This window comes from Cervus canadensis, chromosome 15 (genome assembly GCF_019320065.1).
Source record: "Cervus canadensis isolate Bull #8, Minnesota chromosome 15, ASM1932006v1, whole genome shotgun sequence".
Taxonomy (NCBI): Eukaryota; Metazoa; Chordata; class Mammalia; order Artiodactyla; family Cervidae; genus Cervus; species Cervus canadensis.
The window spans coordinates 62,713,624-62,728,474 of record NC_057400.1 but is presented as its reverse complement, the minus strand read 5'-3'; the positions used below and the strand labels follow the sequence as shown (position 1 = coordinate 62,728,474).

The 14,851-nt window shown below is 38.4% G+C and overlaps 1 protein-coding gene across 1 annotated transcript in view; it reads right to left on the bottom strand.

Annotated features, from left to right (window-relative positions):
* The window catches only part of ZNF804A (zinc finger protein 804A), a 317,322-nt gene extending 303,633 nt beyond the window's left edge, over window positions 1–13,689 (bottom strand). The window contains exon 1 of the mRNA XM_043488322.1: window positions 12,978–13,689. Within this exon, the coding sequence (XP_043344257.1) occupies window positions 12,978–13,088 (111 nt within the window). The 5' untranslated portion in view covers window positions 13,089–13,689. The remainder of the gene's footprint in view (window positions 1–12,977) is intronic.
* Between the last annotated feature and the right edge of the window lie 1,162 nt (window positions 13,690–14,851).

Sequence of the window (14,851 nt, the reverse complement as noted above, 5' to 3'; positions counted from 1 at the left end):
TGCTGTCTGGATCTGGCCAGAACTGCTAGTAGAATTCTATGCGCTGCCTTAGAAACAAACATGCAGACAACCTGAAACTGGAAAAACAATATGCTCTCTGTTCATCTAGAATACAATGAGGGTGTAGCAAGAGAGGAGTTAGAGAGAAAGAGAGAAGGAAGGAGGCAGGGAGCGGTTAGGGGGGTAGAGAGAGAGAGAAAGAGCAGGTGTGTGTTTGACTTTACCCTGTGTGAACATGTCTATTTTGCCTGTGTCCAAGAATAGATATTGTACTTATTTTATGCAAGGTACTGAGAAAAGAGAAGGATTTCTCACAAGACCTATAGTTTCTATAGCTGACATAATTGTATTGGCACTTTATTAATAAGTCAAAATAGTTGGCATGTTTAATGCCTATAAGGTGAATAATTACTCATAGTATAGCATATGTAAACTGAATTATTGATACAGCATTTTAATTAAAATAATTTAACATTATAAGTAAACGATAATCTCTGTAGTTTTTTCCTTACATCATCAAATCATGCTTACAGCTATGTTAGGCACTGTACAAAGAGGATCAACTTGTTTTGATTCATTATTATTATTACTATGACTATTATTTAGGTCATGAACCCTATCTGTGGAGTAACAGGCTAACAGATTGTCTTAAATGTGGCTTTCCAGGACAGCAATATGTAACATGCAACATCTGAAATTTCATTAATATTATTCTACCTAAAAAAAACCTTGGAAGTTTTTGAGTAGTAGCACATATCATAGTATCAACTCCTCTAAATCTTGATCCATAACAATGCATCTTTCATGTTGTATCAATAATTTCACAATGATTACTAACACAAGCAGAACAGTTTGTGTTATTTCATGCAATGTGTACGTTTTCCCTAGGAAACCTAATCCCAATTTCTATGGAGGAAACTCCATTAAGTTTTAGTAGAGCTGGGAAACTTGAGCCTCAGATATTTTTTAACTATTCTCTAATATCATGTGTCAGTCATGAAATTAACAGTTAGATTTCACAATTTCACATATTTTTTTTTATTTTGTGCTATAGCTATTTTTGTTTTAACAAATAATGGTCATCATAGTCCACTTTCATTCTGCTTAATAATGCAGTCCCTGAAAATGTCAATAAAATTTAATTACATATTAACTATAACAACTGCTTGTAAGATAATTATGACATAAATGGGGTGTTAAGAATCATAAATCTAGTAGGTTGGAGGTACTTAGAAGAAACCAAAAATATCAAATTCAAAAATGAAAACTGACACTTTCACAGCCAAGAGTGATAATATAACAGGCATGGTTAGACATCAAGGCTATGCTAGCTCCATGTTACTACATGTATCTCATGTGACTGAAGTAGAGAATGGTCAAGAATAATTATTTGAGGAAGTACACAAATAAACTATATAGAAAATACATCACATCTGTTTTGCATTTCCGTACTGACGTGTTGGTCAGTAAAATCTTAAAGTGACTTTTGGTTAATAAACTGCCGTAACCCTATAGCTGACAAATTTATTTTTTTTGACAAATTTATTAATGCATGATTATTTACTACGCCTGTCTATATGAGCAAGAGGAAATGTTATGTCGCCCCCTAGTGTAAATATTAACTTTGTAACACCAGAACTGCAGTTGATCCAAGACATTGCAAAGGAATCATAGCTACTGAAATTATTGAAGAGAGTTAAAAGAAATTCCAAGCTTTTCTAAAGAACTAGCAACCTAGGAGTACAAAATATAAGTGTCATGTACTTTATGAGCCAAAAGAATCTCTTATATCTAAAGTGTTCATAAGATTTTCATTTCTTTATGTACTGGAATATTTAGAGCCCAGTCCATTTTTAAGGGAGATTTTATGACTCTTGGGGTGAAGATAAATATGTAAGAAGTATCATGGATAAACAGGAAAAAAAAAAAGGAAATCTTGATACTATTCAATACTAAAACTGTACAAATTATGTAAATTTATACATACTGAGGGGCTTCCCTGATAGCTCAGTTGACAAAGAATCCACCTGCAATCCAGGAGACCCCGGTTCGATTCCTAGGTCTGGAAGATCCCCTGGAGAAGGGATCCGCTACCCACTCCAGTATTCTTGGGCTTCCCTTGTGGCTCAGCTGGTAAAGAAACTGCCTGCAATGTGGGAGACCTGGGTTCTATCCCTGGGTTGGGAAGATCCCCTGGAGAAGGGAAAGGCTACCCACTCCAGTATTCTGGCCTTAGAGAAGTCCACGGACTGTATAGTCCATGGGGTCACAAAGAGTCGGACACAACTGAGCGATTTTTACTTCACTTCACTTCATACATATTGACTTGAATAGATGAGATTCTAGATATGAATGTCCCAGCATGAAATATTGTCAACAGCTAACCTCATTTATTGGGAGTTTATTAGTGTCAAACCTTGAGTGAATTACTTTACTTGCTTCATCTTATTTGATACATAAATCTGTTTCCTAGGTAGGCATTGATATTAATATCATCTGTATTTAAGGGTAATATAACTGACAGAGAGGTGAACTTTACCAAGATTATAAAGCTAGTGACAGGTTGTGGGAGATATCTCTTTTCTGATCAGTTACCTCTTTTTTATTATTATTATTAACATAACACTTATTTTCTTGAGCTTAGCAATGTGCCTGGCTTAATTAATAATGTTTCCACTCTTTCCTATACTTGAGTGGTCCTATAACACAACTTCAGCCAAAGAGATATAAGCAAACACTGTTGAGTAGGACTTCTTTAAAAAAAAAAAAGAGAATATTCAACTTTTCATCTGTCCTCTTTACTCATTTTTTTCTAACTTAGAATGTAGATGGCTGGAGCACTAAACACCTTACAAATGAAGGGAAAAATACAAATAAAATTAGTCTTTAGTCTTGACATTCTTGAGCCACTTTATATAAAAATATACATAGTTTCATATTTTAAGTGCATTAAAAATTTTATATAAAATACTATGTTGATACAGAGTTGATATTTGGGATTTTGGTTACTAAAAGTCTTACTGTCTATTAATTGATACAAGGGTCTATTTAGGATTTGAGCTCAAGGCCATCTGGTTACAAAGTATGATTTCAACCACCATATTTCCCCTGATACTTGCTTGGAGGCGACTAGATCATGTCACTTGAGACCCTTTCATTAAACAAGGAGAGAATTCCATATTATATCCCATCTTCCTGTCTTTGACCACTTGTAAGTAAAATCAGGTTCAAATCGCTCATCATTAAATCCCTTCTTTCTCTGTAATTGGTCTCAGTTTCTCCTCCATTTCTTATTGTCCAAAACTCTTGTTTTTCCATAATTCAATGAGTTTGGCAACTTTTGAAATTCCCTCCAAACAAAATTTGCTTGTTTCACATCAAATTCCTTAGGTGTTTCCTATCTGAAGGACAAAAAAAAAAAACAAGGCAATTTGGATGGGGTAACCTTGAAATACTGTTAGTACACCGACCTTCCCCAAGCCCCCACAGCCAGGGGCTGAATATGGAAAGAAATTTGTGCACTAGAACTAACAATGCCCCTTTGACATGATAATTCAACAAGGGTCAGGAGAAAGACCTGAGGCTCAGAATAGGCCTGTGTATAATTCAGACGGTAAAGAATCTGCCTGCAATGTGGGAGAGACCGGGGATTCAATCCCTGGGTTGGGAAGATCCCCTGGAGAGGGGGCATGGCAATCCACTCCAGTATTATTGCCTAGAGAAATCTCCGTGGACAGAGAAGCCCAGCAGGCTATAGGTTCGCAAAGAGTCAGACACTTCTGAGTGACTAAGCATGCACGTGATTCAGTCTTAAAGGAGGCATCCAAGGGGCCCAAGAACTCTTGAGTACCTCCCACAGGATTTCTCTCTGTCCTGGTTCACCATTCCACTGCTAATCACTACCTGCACTGGGATTATCAGAACCAATTTTAAACTACTCTGTATTTCTAGCAATATCAGTTGCCACAAGAACCCCAGAATTCCCAAATTTTTCTTCATTTCCTGGACTTCAATCTCCATTGGATTATGTTACATCCTCTTTTATGACAAAATTCTCTATATTACTACATGTCTTAAAACACTTGGATGGTGTCTTGAATTCAGAAGGGTACCTTATCAATGAAATCTCTATAGCTTCAGAGTGTTCACTGAAGTTTCACTTCACCATTTTGCTCCCACTGAAGTTTGTCTCTCTTGAAAATCCTTTCTTCTGTATCTCTCTCAAGAGTCCGGTGACTATTTATCTCCCAGAGTCGTCCTAAGAAGTGCCAGCACAGGACAATATCGTCCACACTCCAGCTTGGTAATCTTCAATCATTCTCCTCCCTTCCTTCATCCCTAAAACTCCCCAGCTTTGGAATTCATTTTCTTGAAATTCCCCTCTGATGGTTGTGCCTTGCCATCCATATCATATTTGAGAAAGAAAAGAGCAGCCCCTGGGAACTGTCAAGTACAAACTTGTTTAGTTCAAAAAGTAAGGTATGGTTCTGTGATCAAACATACACAATGCCACAGTCCACTAAATCAAAGGTCACTGATGAGTACAAAGACAAGTAGGAAAAAGCAAGACCACTTTGCAGTCGTGTTTGGGGACAGACAAAAACCAACACACTGTTTTTGTTATGAAACATCCCCATCTGTCAGCCAAAACAAGCAAAAGCTGCTTCCTTACCAACTACAGCTTTACCCTAACTCTGTTCCTCTTGCCTCTTAGAGAAAAAGCATTAAGGTAACCAATCACAGAACTGGCCCTTCATTCTCACAGAACAATCCAGAATAAAAACAGTATTTTAATAAACTTCAGAAAAGCACCGTACACAATCCCCAAACCTATAAAATTCGCCCTTATTCCCTCTTCATGAGATATATCAAGCTTCCCCTTGGAATGAAGTTCATCTTGTTCCAACAAGGACCAGTATGTCCAGCTTGGTTCAACTAGTGCGGTGTTTCTGGCAGTTTCTGGCCGGTAGTATATTTTTCATGAAGATTTTTTTTTTGTTATAAAATTTAAGCTCTTCATTTTACACAACCACCCATTAAAGACAACTTTCTTAAATTTAGGTTTCCAAACTGTATACTTTTGATATTAAGTTTAAAAATACTTTCTCTCATTTAAAGATGGCCTGATTTCTTAATGTACAATAAATGCATGTATGATTAGTTATTGAAGTTGAACAGATAAGAATATATTTTACAGTTTTATAAAGGTTTTTGGGAGAAGGTAGGCTTCCCTGATAGCTCAGTTGGTAAAAAATCCACCTGCAATGCAGGAGACCCCGGTTCAATCCTGGGTCAGGAAGATCCACTGGAGAAGGGATAGGCTACCTACTCCAGTATTCTTGGGCTTCCCCTGTGGCTTAGCTGGTAAAGAATCTGCCAGCAGTGCAGGAGACCTGGGTTCCATCCCTGGGTTGGGAAGATCCCCTGGAGAAGGGAAAGGCTACCCACTCCAGTATTCTGGCCTGGAGAATTCCATGGACTGTATAGTCCATGGGGTCACAAAGAGTTGGGCATGACTGAGTGACTTTCACTTTCACTTTTCACTTTTTGGGAGAAGGCAGGGAGATGGACTGAGGGATACAAAGTAATCCAGGAAAATATTTAAAATAAGGTTACTATATGTTCCTCTAGAAAACAACAAAAATGTTCCTTCCACATTAAGGTCTATCCATTTCAAGCCCCAAAAGTTTAACAATGTCAATTTCACCTATTTCCAACTAAATCCAATTGGGATTGGATACAATTTATATTTGAAATATTGAGTTGTCTTATTGTAAGAGACGACATAAAAGATATAATAACTGATTCTCAGTGTACCACTTCGGGTTCTCCAGACAAACAGAACCAACAGGAAAGATGGAGAGAGAACTGTTACAGGGGTGTGGGGGGTGGTGAGGAAAAAATACATGGAGACAAAGGAGAGGAGGAAGAGGGAGTAAAAGAGAGAGAATTTTGTTTTAAGTAATTGGGGATTGACTCTGATTGTGGGTTTGTGGAGCTTGTGTAGGACAGGTCAGTAGGCTAGAAACTCACGGCAGGATTTGATTCTGCAGTCTTGAGGCAGAATGTCTTCTTTACCAGGAAACCTCAGTTTTTTCTCTTATAGTCTTTCAACTGACTGCATGAGGTCCATCCACATTGTAGATGGTAATCTCCTTTACTTGATATCAACTAAATATAGACTTCATTAACTGTATCTATAAAATACCTTCAGAGCAACGATTTTAGTCTTTGATCAAATAACTGGCTACTACTCAGGGCTTCCCTGGTGGCTCAGATAGTAAAGAATCTGCCTGCAATGCGGGAGACCTGGGTTCGATCCCTGGTTCAGGAAGATCTCCTGGAGAAGGAAATAGCAACCCACTCCGGTATTACTGCCTGGAGAACCCCATGGACAGAGGAGCTTGTGGGCTACAGTCTATGGGCTCACAAAAGGTCGGACACACCTGAGCAATTAATTGTTTCACTTCACTTCATTCTGGTTGACACATAAAACCAGTCATCACACTCAGCATTGCTCATTTTTCTAAAGCTATGTAAGTAAAGAGTGTTTTCTTACTATCTGAATATAGCATTGTCATCATAAACATTTAATACACTAAATGTACTTACACTTAGGAAAGTATATAACTTTCTTCTAATGGTGCCAAACCATTATGAAGGAGTCCAGGGTACTACATCAGGTAATGGACTCCGCTATTTTGACAACTAGGATTGAGTTTTAATTATTTATAATTCCACTTTATCTTACACTGTGCTAGGAAGTCTAGTGTAACACATTTATAAAATTAATGAAACTTTGCCAGTTGAAAACACAATCACAATATTGTATACATGCTAAGAATTTTCTCAGAAGCAAAGGATAATTTAGATAAGATAAAACAGATGAAATGGTTTCAGGCGAAGATTTTTAGAGAACAGAATTAATAAAATTATTAATATTGTGGTCTGAGCCACCAGGGAAACCCCAAGAATACAGGAGGGGTAGATTCAGGTCTCCCGCATTACAGGCAGATTATTTACCGTTTGAGCCACAAGGGAAGTGCAATATTGTAATTAGCAGTATAAAAAAGGGACAGATATAAATAACTTTGTTATAAATTTTGGCTTCAGTATACTACAGGTTAAAAAGACTATTTTTTCTTTCTCTCTGGAAGGATTACTCAAACTCTTTATATACAACAACTGCCTTCAATAATATATCTCAGGTAAATAAGATCACTGGAGAAAATTATTTCAAGCCTGTATTATGATTACATTTATTAAAAAGTATGATTTCCCCTATATATAATACTTTCAAAAACTATTTTCTAAGTATACTATATGAGCTAAACATGTTTATCAAAAGTATAAGTTAAAGAATAAAATTACTTCCAAAATTAATTTTTTAAAAGACAAAAAACAACATGAAATTACCAAAAACAGCAGTGATCTAAGTGAAAGTTTGCAATTTTAAAATGCAAAATGTGCATCATCTTCAAATCCACACTTCTATATTGTAGTTATTACAATTGCATTCCTAGATATACGATCTGGAAAATACTGTAAAGCTGTCCAGCCAATATATAGTAAACAGAACAGAAAGATGAATATGTGGAAAACTTTCCAGAAGACGCCTGTCTACCTAAAAGTTGGTACCATGAAGGATAGAACGATGAAAATGTTTCTGTCTACCTGTATGTAAAATTTGGTTCTCAGACTAAACAAGGGATGGAAAATTCAAGTGCCTTCATTGGTCAGGATGGTATAATTAGATAAATAAACTTATATAACAGTAAAAACAAAAACAGTATAAACAGTAGCAAACTGTGAAGTGTATTCCTCTTTGAATGGTATTTAAGCTCAAATACTTTAAAACACAGCGCATACTCAGCAAACTACTTCTGCCACCTGAATTTGGTCCTGCATATAGCTATATGAAACCTCTGGATTAGAGGTCTCCAAAGCTCTTGCTGTATTTTCAGCAAAAAAGTAATAAAAGTCATCAACAACTAGAAAATACTTTTGCATAACAGAGAAGTTTGGTTGCAAGATAGCGTGTCACTATTTGAATTTCAATTATCAAAAATAACTTACACAATATTTGATAAACCAAAAAGGATATGTTGGAATCATGGCTATTACTTGACAACATTTGCCTTAAAATACTGCTTACATTTTTGAATAGGTTATAATATCAATATTTCAATCTTATTTTCCTCACTCCAATAATATGTTCTGAAAATGCACATGCTGTAAAGCTCTGCTGGAATGAAAAACAAGTATGACAAAGAATATATGACACCTTAAGTTCAGGAAAGTGAGACACAAGATGGTCTTTGACTCTGAATGCATGATAGTATAAAAGAAACTTGGAAAAAATATATAACTGACTATACGACTAAGTCTATATATATAGTGTGGGGAAGTTTAGCCATATATTATTCACCCTAATCCACCTTCATTCTTGACCATTCTTGAGGATATTAATCTAACAATGATAACATCTCAGTAGCACGAATTTAACAACTTGTTTCTTTAGTCATAGGCACAATCCTAAATGTGCCACATAAATGGGTTTTAGTGAGTGCAGAAGCCTTTTAAATTATAAACTGTAGGAGATACAGAAATGTGTAAGGGAATGACTTAATACTATTATAATGAGAACAAGTCCATATAGTATATTTCAAAGACCTATCTAATTTTAGTGAGTTCCTGTATACACAAAGGAAAAATTCAAGAAATTTTTCATACTTTCAAAATGAATATATATAAAAATATCTTGAGTGACAAGAAACATATAAACTTGTCAAAATTTGTGAATATTTTTTCAACACATTCAAAATGAACAGGTGCATACATGAATACATCTTAACACAATATTTAGTGCATAATGCTTAGCACAGATCCTGTAGTGCCTAGACTAGTGCTTTGCAATTAAAGCATCTCAGTAAATCTGAATGAACTAAATAATAATATGTTTAGAAATGATTAATAAGTCAATACATCTTTTCTTAACAAACCTGGTACTAAATATTATGGAAATGGAGGGCAGCCTTCAGAAGCAAGGTTTAGGCAAGACAAAAAATATCCATGTTCACATACTGGAAGATAAGAAATAAAATAAATTTGAGTTTAAGCTATTCTGTGAGTCTGGTACTATTTCTCCACACCTAAAGACAAGTGGAAAAGTAGAATGTCCTCAAACAATAGATAACACCAACACCTCTTTTTCAGTATGGAGATTAGGGTACCAATTGCTATAGATTCTCTAATTTAGCATAAAAATCATGAAGAAAATTCTTCTAGAGTCAGGAAATCTGCATTATAATAGTGACTCACTTTTTGACCTTAAATCAGCACTTCTTCTTTCTGAATTTCATAGTCTTTACACAGACATAAAACTCTTGTGAAATAAAAAAATGCTGGCAAACTGACAATGCAATAAACAAATTAGTAATGATTTCCAAAGTTCCACAAACTCCAAATTCCATAATAAAAGTGATTACATATATATTTAAATTTTTTAAAAAATATTTTAATATTTTGTATTACAATTTTTAAATAATTAGGGCAAAAAATCTTTTGTGGATCAATTGCAAAATATAAATATAAGAGAATGTCTTTATCCAATAAACAAATGCATACACAATGGTGGTTTGAAATAATCTAAGTAAAAACAATGAGAATACATGGATGGTAAACTTTATTCACTGTTATTAAACCACATAAATTATTTAGACATAGTCTGGAGCACTAATAAAATATTAGCTTATTTTTTATTCCAAGGAATTAAAGCTATATCACAGATATGATACTGTTTACAACAGAAATCATCAGAGGTAGAGTGACCTTTTTCTTTGAAGGTAAGACCTTGCAAAATGGAGATTTGTGTATTTTCAGTTAAAATTGTGAAGAGAAGTATATTTAAAGGCTCAGGAATAGGGTCAAGGTTAACAATAGGCTTAGTCATTAAGTATCCTTAAAAATTTACTGTGTGAATGACATAATATGACCTTTGAAAAGGTCTGTACATTTTTATAATCTCCTCAGTATGAATATGAATTCTGGATTTAGGACTAAAGCAATTAATCAATTTCATTAAACACTGAGTTATATTCTCTAAGTAACTTTATAGAAAACTTCTAATTCATGAAAGAACACTGTATTAACAGTTACAGCCTATCTTAAATCAGTTCAATAATTTTAAAGACTATAAAATAATGTTTAAAAAATATGAATTTTAGAAATATTCAGAATATCCATTTGCTTTCAAGTTGCTGAAAATAATTGGAATTTCTTTGGAAAAAAATCCCTAAATGGATTTTACATTTTAAGTAAAATTTTTTTTTTTCCTGAAATATGAAAAAAAAACTTGAGATATTGTTAAAATTCTTTAAATGTAATACAAATTTCAAAATGCAAAAATGTGATGATGTTTTTAAAGGCAAAGTTCACAATATGTTAAAATCAAATAGGCAAGAAGGTAAAAAAGATCTCATAATTTCACTCTATGACATGACAATATAAATCCTTGCATGAAAATTGTGGAACATATACATTTGTAAGATAATACTTGTGTTTCTTATTAAGGTTGTTATTTCTGATAAATCTCAGTTTCAGTTTTCTGTGTTTAACTTGTAGTAAGTTTTAGTTTATAATAGGCTCTCATAGCATCCTACTTGCTGTAAAGAATATAGTTTTTGGTAAGTATAGAAAAGTATTTAATTAAAAAAATTCATTTACAAATATATTTAGAATCTCTTCTATTATAAAAACAGGTGTGAGTCTCATTCTCTTCAATAACAAATCATCAAAAGACACAGAAAACAAACATATGACATATATTACTTTTTAAATTAATAGCTTCAATTATAGAGGAATCATATATGAAAATCTACATCATTTCAATCAGTATAAATCTCTTGCACAGGAAACACAAACTTGGGCAGTTTGTAAGCACAACGTTGAAGGATTAGCTATGAAGCCCATATAATTTGTTTTTATTTTCTATAAATAAGAGAAATATGATAGGCCTATTTCTAAGCCTTTTTAACTGAATTTGTTGCTTCTGACATTTGCATACATTTAGATTTATTCATCTAATTTAGATAGCTTCATCTAAACATCTATCTTAATTTGAAGATACAACAGGCAGGTCTACACTTTAACCTATCTTTTGTCAACATGAGTGATAAAGAACTAATCAACTTCAAACATAAAACAAATATCAGCCTAATCAAGTTCAATCATTGGTGGAAGCCCAAAGCTGACTTAAGAATCAAGATTACCAGAATTTTCACAAGTTGAGGTTTGGCAAATATTTTTTTTTTTCCCTATGAACTTTATTTCATGGTTTTATTACCTACACCATTATTATAATTATGGAGATGAGATCGTGTTCAATAAGTCTGTCTTTTCTCACAAGTGAAACATGACTTAAAAAACAAACCAGTGCATACTTTCTTCAAAATGAAGTGCCCCCCCCAAAAAAAAAACAATTACCTTTACACATTTTTGAGTTCTCTAAGTCTAGCCAGAACATTTTCCATAATTCCCTCAGCCTGTGCCTCCTGCTCTGTATGGTACTCCACTGGAAGACCACAGAAAAGTATTTTCTTTGATCAACAACAGTAAACAATCTTATCCAGACAAAAATAAACGCAATAAACTAACTCTGGTTCTAATTTATATCTTAAATGAGCTGAGAGGAAGGTGTCCAAGAGATTTCAAGGGAGAAAAGAAAATAATCAAATAAATCACATCAATGTCAGAATTCACTTAAAACTTGAGAAGAGAACTTTTCATTCTTGGAAAACACATGCACAGCGCATTTTTTTTTTAAATTATGTACAATATTTTAAGATATATAAAGAAATGCAAGTTAAGAATACTCTACTTTTGGACTAATTGAGTCTGTCCTTAAACTTCTCTACTTATTCAGGGCTAGGCAATCATCACTTTGTATAGTGGGGGTGGGGAGGTGTTGCTTGCTAAAGGAACCAGACTTTAGTGATGCATATATTTGCATACCATCACCTCACTCTGGCTCTACTCTGCCTTACTAAGCTTAATAAGTCTTCCCTCCTAATAAGCCTTCCCTACACTTCCCTTTTTTTCCTTTATTGAAGTGTATACTTCTCAGGCAATACGAGGACTTGGGAATCAGTTCTGCAAGGAGGTTTTGTAGCTAAGAGGTGATGTGAAAGGAAAAAGTAAGAGCTGCGGCCCTGTACTATCTTAATGCTCAGCACATTTCTCACCAATCAGGAGTCCTTTTCATACTAGAATGCTGAAAAAAGCAGCTCTGTGGTCCAGTGAGAACCTTCCAGGACTGCACGGGCTCTGTCTGGCACGTTTTTCCTTTCTGGCTCTGATTGTGTCAGAATGCTCACCCCACACACGCATCTACAACCTCTTTTGAGTCAATAGCTTAAAGTTGATGGCCTGGGGTTCCGGAGTCACTCTGCTAAGCTCTGTACTGACAACTTCTCACTGGAGAAGTTTGCTGCCAGTCCTTGCGGAGACAGCCGGAACACAAACTCCTTCCGAGACCATCACTCAATCCCGCCACTTGCCCCGGGCCACCAGTCACATGGCTCTCTGCCTCCATAAAGACATCCACAACCCTATTCACCTTCAGCTTCCTAAGCCGACGGAGGTTATAGGGTCACTTGGGGTTAGGGTTATTCCTTTTCTTTCTTATAAGAGGTCCTGTTAACACAATTTGCATCAAATAAGGAGAAACTGTGGTAATTTTCACCGGTGCAAATGAGGTGGAGAGTCCGGAGCGTTGGGGGAAGTGTCAACCAAAGCCTTGGATCACAGCTTCCCTGAGATTCCTGCCTTTTTCTACACCAAATTCTCACCCCACGCCCACAAGATAAAGAAACGAATATACTGTAAACCAGACTGAACAGCGACACCCCAAAGCCTCACAGTAACCTCAATGCTCTAAATGCCCTCTTAGACAGGAGAGAGAGGAGAGAAGCGATTACCAGAGTTTTGTTCCCGTTCTTGCTGAGAGGGCCCCGGAAAACTCCCTTGATGTTGCGAAAGTGTCCGTTGCTGAGATGCGTGGAGCTGATGACAATGTAGTAACACTCCATGGGGCAGCCGCTGCCTCCTCCGCCGCAGCCGCCGCTTCCATGCACCCCGCGCCCGCCGCCGCAGCGCGCCGGGGCCGGGGAGGGTGGGTGAGGGACCGGCCGGGAGGGCGAACCGCCGCCTCTCTCGCACGCCCTCCGGAGACAGGCTCACTCGGCGCTTCTGCCCTGCGCGCCGAGGCGCCTCCGCCCCCGCATGCTCGCCTCGCTCTGCCTAGCAGGCTCTGTGGCTCCCCTGATTCCGCCTCAGGGCGCTGCGCCCCGCGGGAGGATCCCGGGCTGGGAGGGGCTGGGCAGGCAGAGAGGAGCCCCGCGCGAGTCAGTGCGGGCCGCGCGGCCGAGCGGAGCCGGGCAGCGGGAGCCGCCCGAGCGGCAGCGGCGGCGGCGGCGGCGGCAGCATCCCCCGCGCTCGGCGCCCGCACTCGGAGTTGCTGCTGCTGGCAGGCATGAGTGTTATTATATTGAGCGGCGTTGCCGGTCCATTGCACTGAGCCAATGGCAGGGAGCCACTGGGCTGATACTGAGAGCTGTCAGAGGAGTGCATCTGTCACCCGCGGCCTCCCCCCGCACTCCCCCGCCGCCGCCGCCGCCGGGACCCACGGCCGCGCCGGGCCGGCCGCGAGTGGGAGCGCGCGGCGAGCGGGCCGCCCCCCGCGCCGCGCCGCGGCGGCCGAGGGCCGGGGACGCGACGGTCACCGCGGGCGGCGGCAGAGCGGCCCGCGACCGCGGAGCGGGAGACTCCTCCGAGGTGGGGGCGGAGGGGGAGATGTGGAGACCCGGAGATGTCTTGCCTCGCAGTCGGGGAAGGGGGGAGGAGACGGTAAGGGGGGTAAATAAATTAATAATTCAGGATGAAAAGCCATCCGCTTCCAACTGCCGCGTTTCCAGGCAGGTGCCAGCAGCTGCTTCTCTCCTGAGATAGTTGCCACCCATTTGGGTTTGGCTTCTGTGATTTTATTTGTTTTTAATGTGGTTTTTAGGATGGAGGCTGAATCCTTTTGAGAGTCTCAAGAGAAAGAAAAGGTCCCTCCACCCACCACCACCACCACCCGTTTGTAGAGATCATAGGGATTTGTGTTGATCGTTTGGGGGGTGGGGAGGGATGTTGTGGGGATACGAGTGAAGTGGATAAAAGGAAAAAGATTCTTGGCTTCTGGGCTCCTCGACCCGGAGTTCCCCTCACCCACGTCCCCTGAGAACCTGGGTTCTTCCTAAATTGCCAAAGCAGAACGGAAAGCGATGCTTTGCCGCAAAGAAGCTGCTGCTACGAGCTTGCTTTGCATTTCTGTACAGTTCTTTTCCCGCTACAGAGAGTGGTAGCGAACAAAAGCCTTTGCCCTAGAAGCGACCTGAAAGGAAAATCTCTCCCAAAGGAACTAATGGGTTCGTTAGGCAAGTAGGGACGGTTCTGCTGCGTTCCCTGAAGAGAAACCACCACGCAGGTTTTTAAGGGGCCAAGGTAGTCGTCGGTCTGAATGTGCCCCGCCTCTCACCTAGTGAATTCTCTCTTTGTGTAACTCCTCGTAGGTGGTAGGGTGAGCGCATCCCATCAGGTATATATACGACTCATTAGTCCGCACTTAAAAAGATCGATAATAGTGGGAGGCTGGGAGATAGTGCCTTCAATGGATTTACTGAAGGCTTTATTTTCCTCTTGCCTTGAATGGCTTAATTGGTTAAATCAGATTCCAGCCATTCTGATGCTCCTGTGTCAAAGCATACTGCACTTTGATCTAAGCTGTGTTGATCTTGTTTATTTGAAGGTC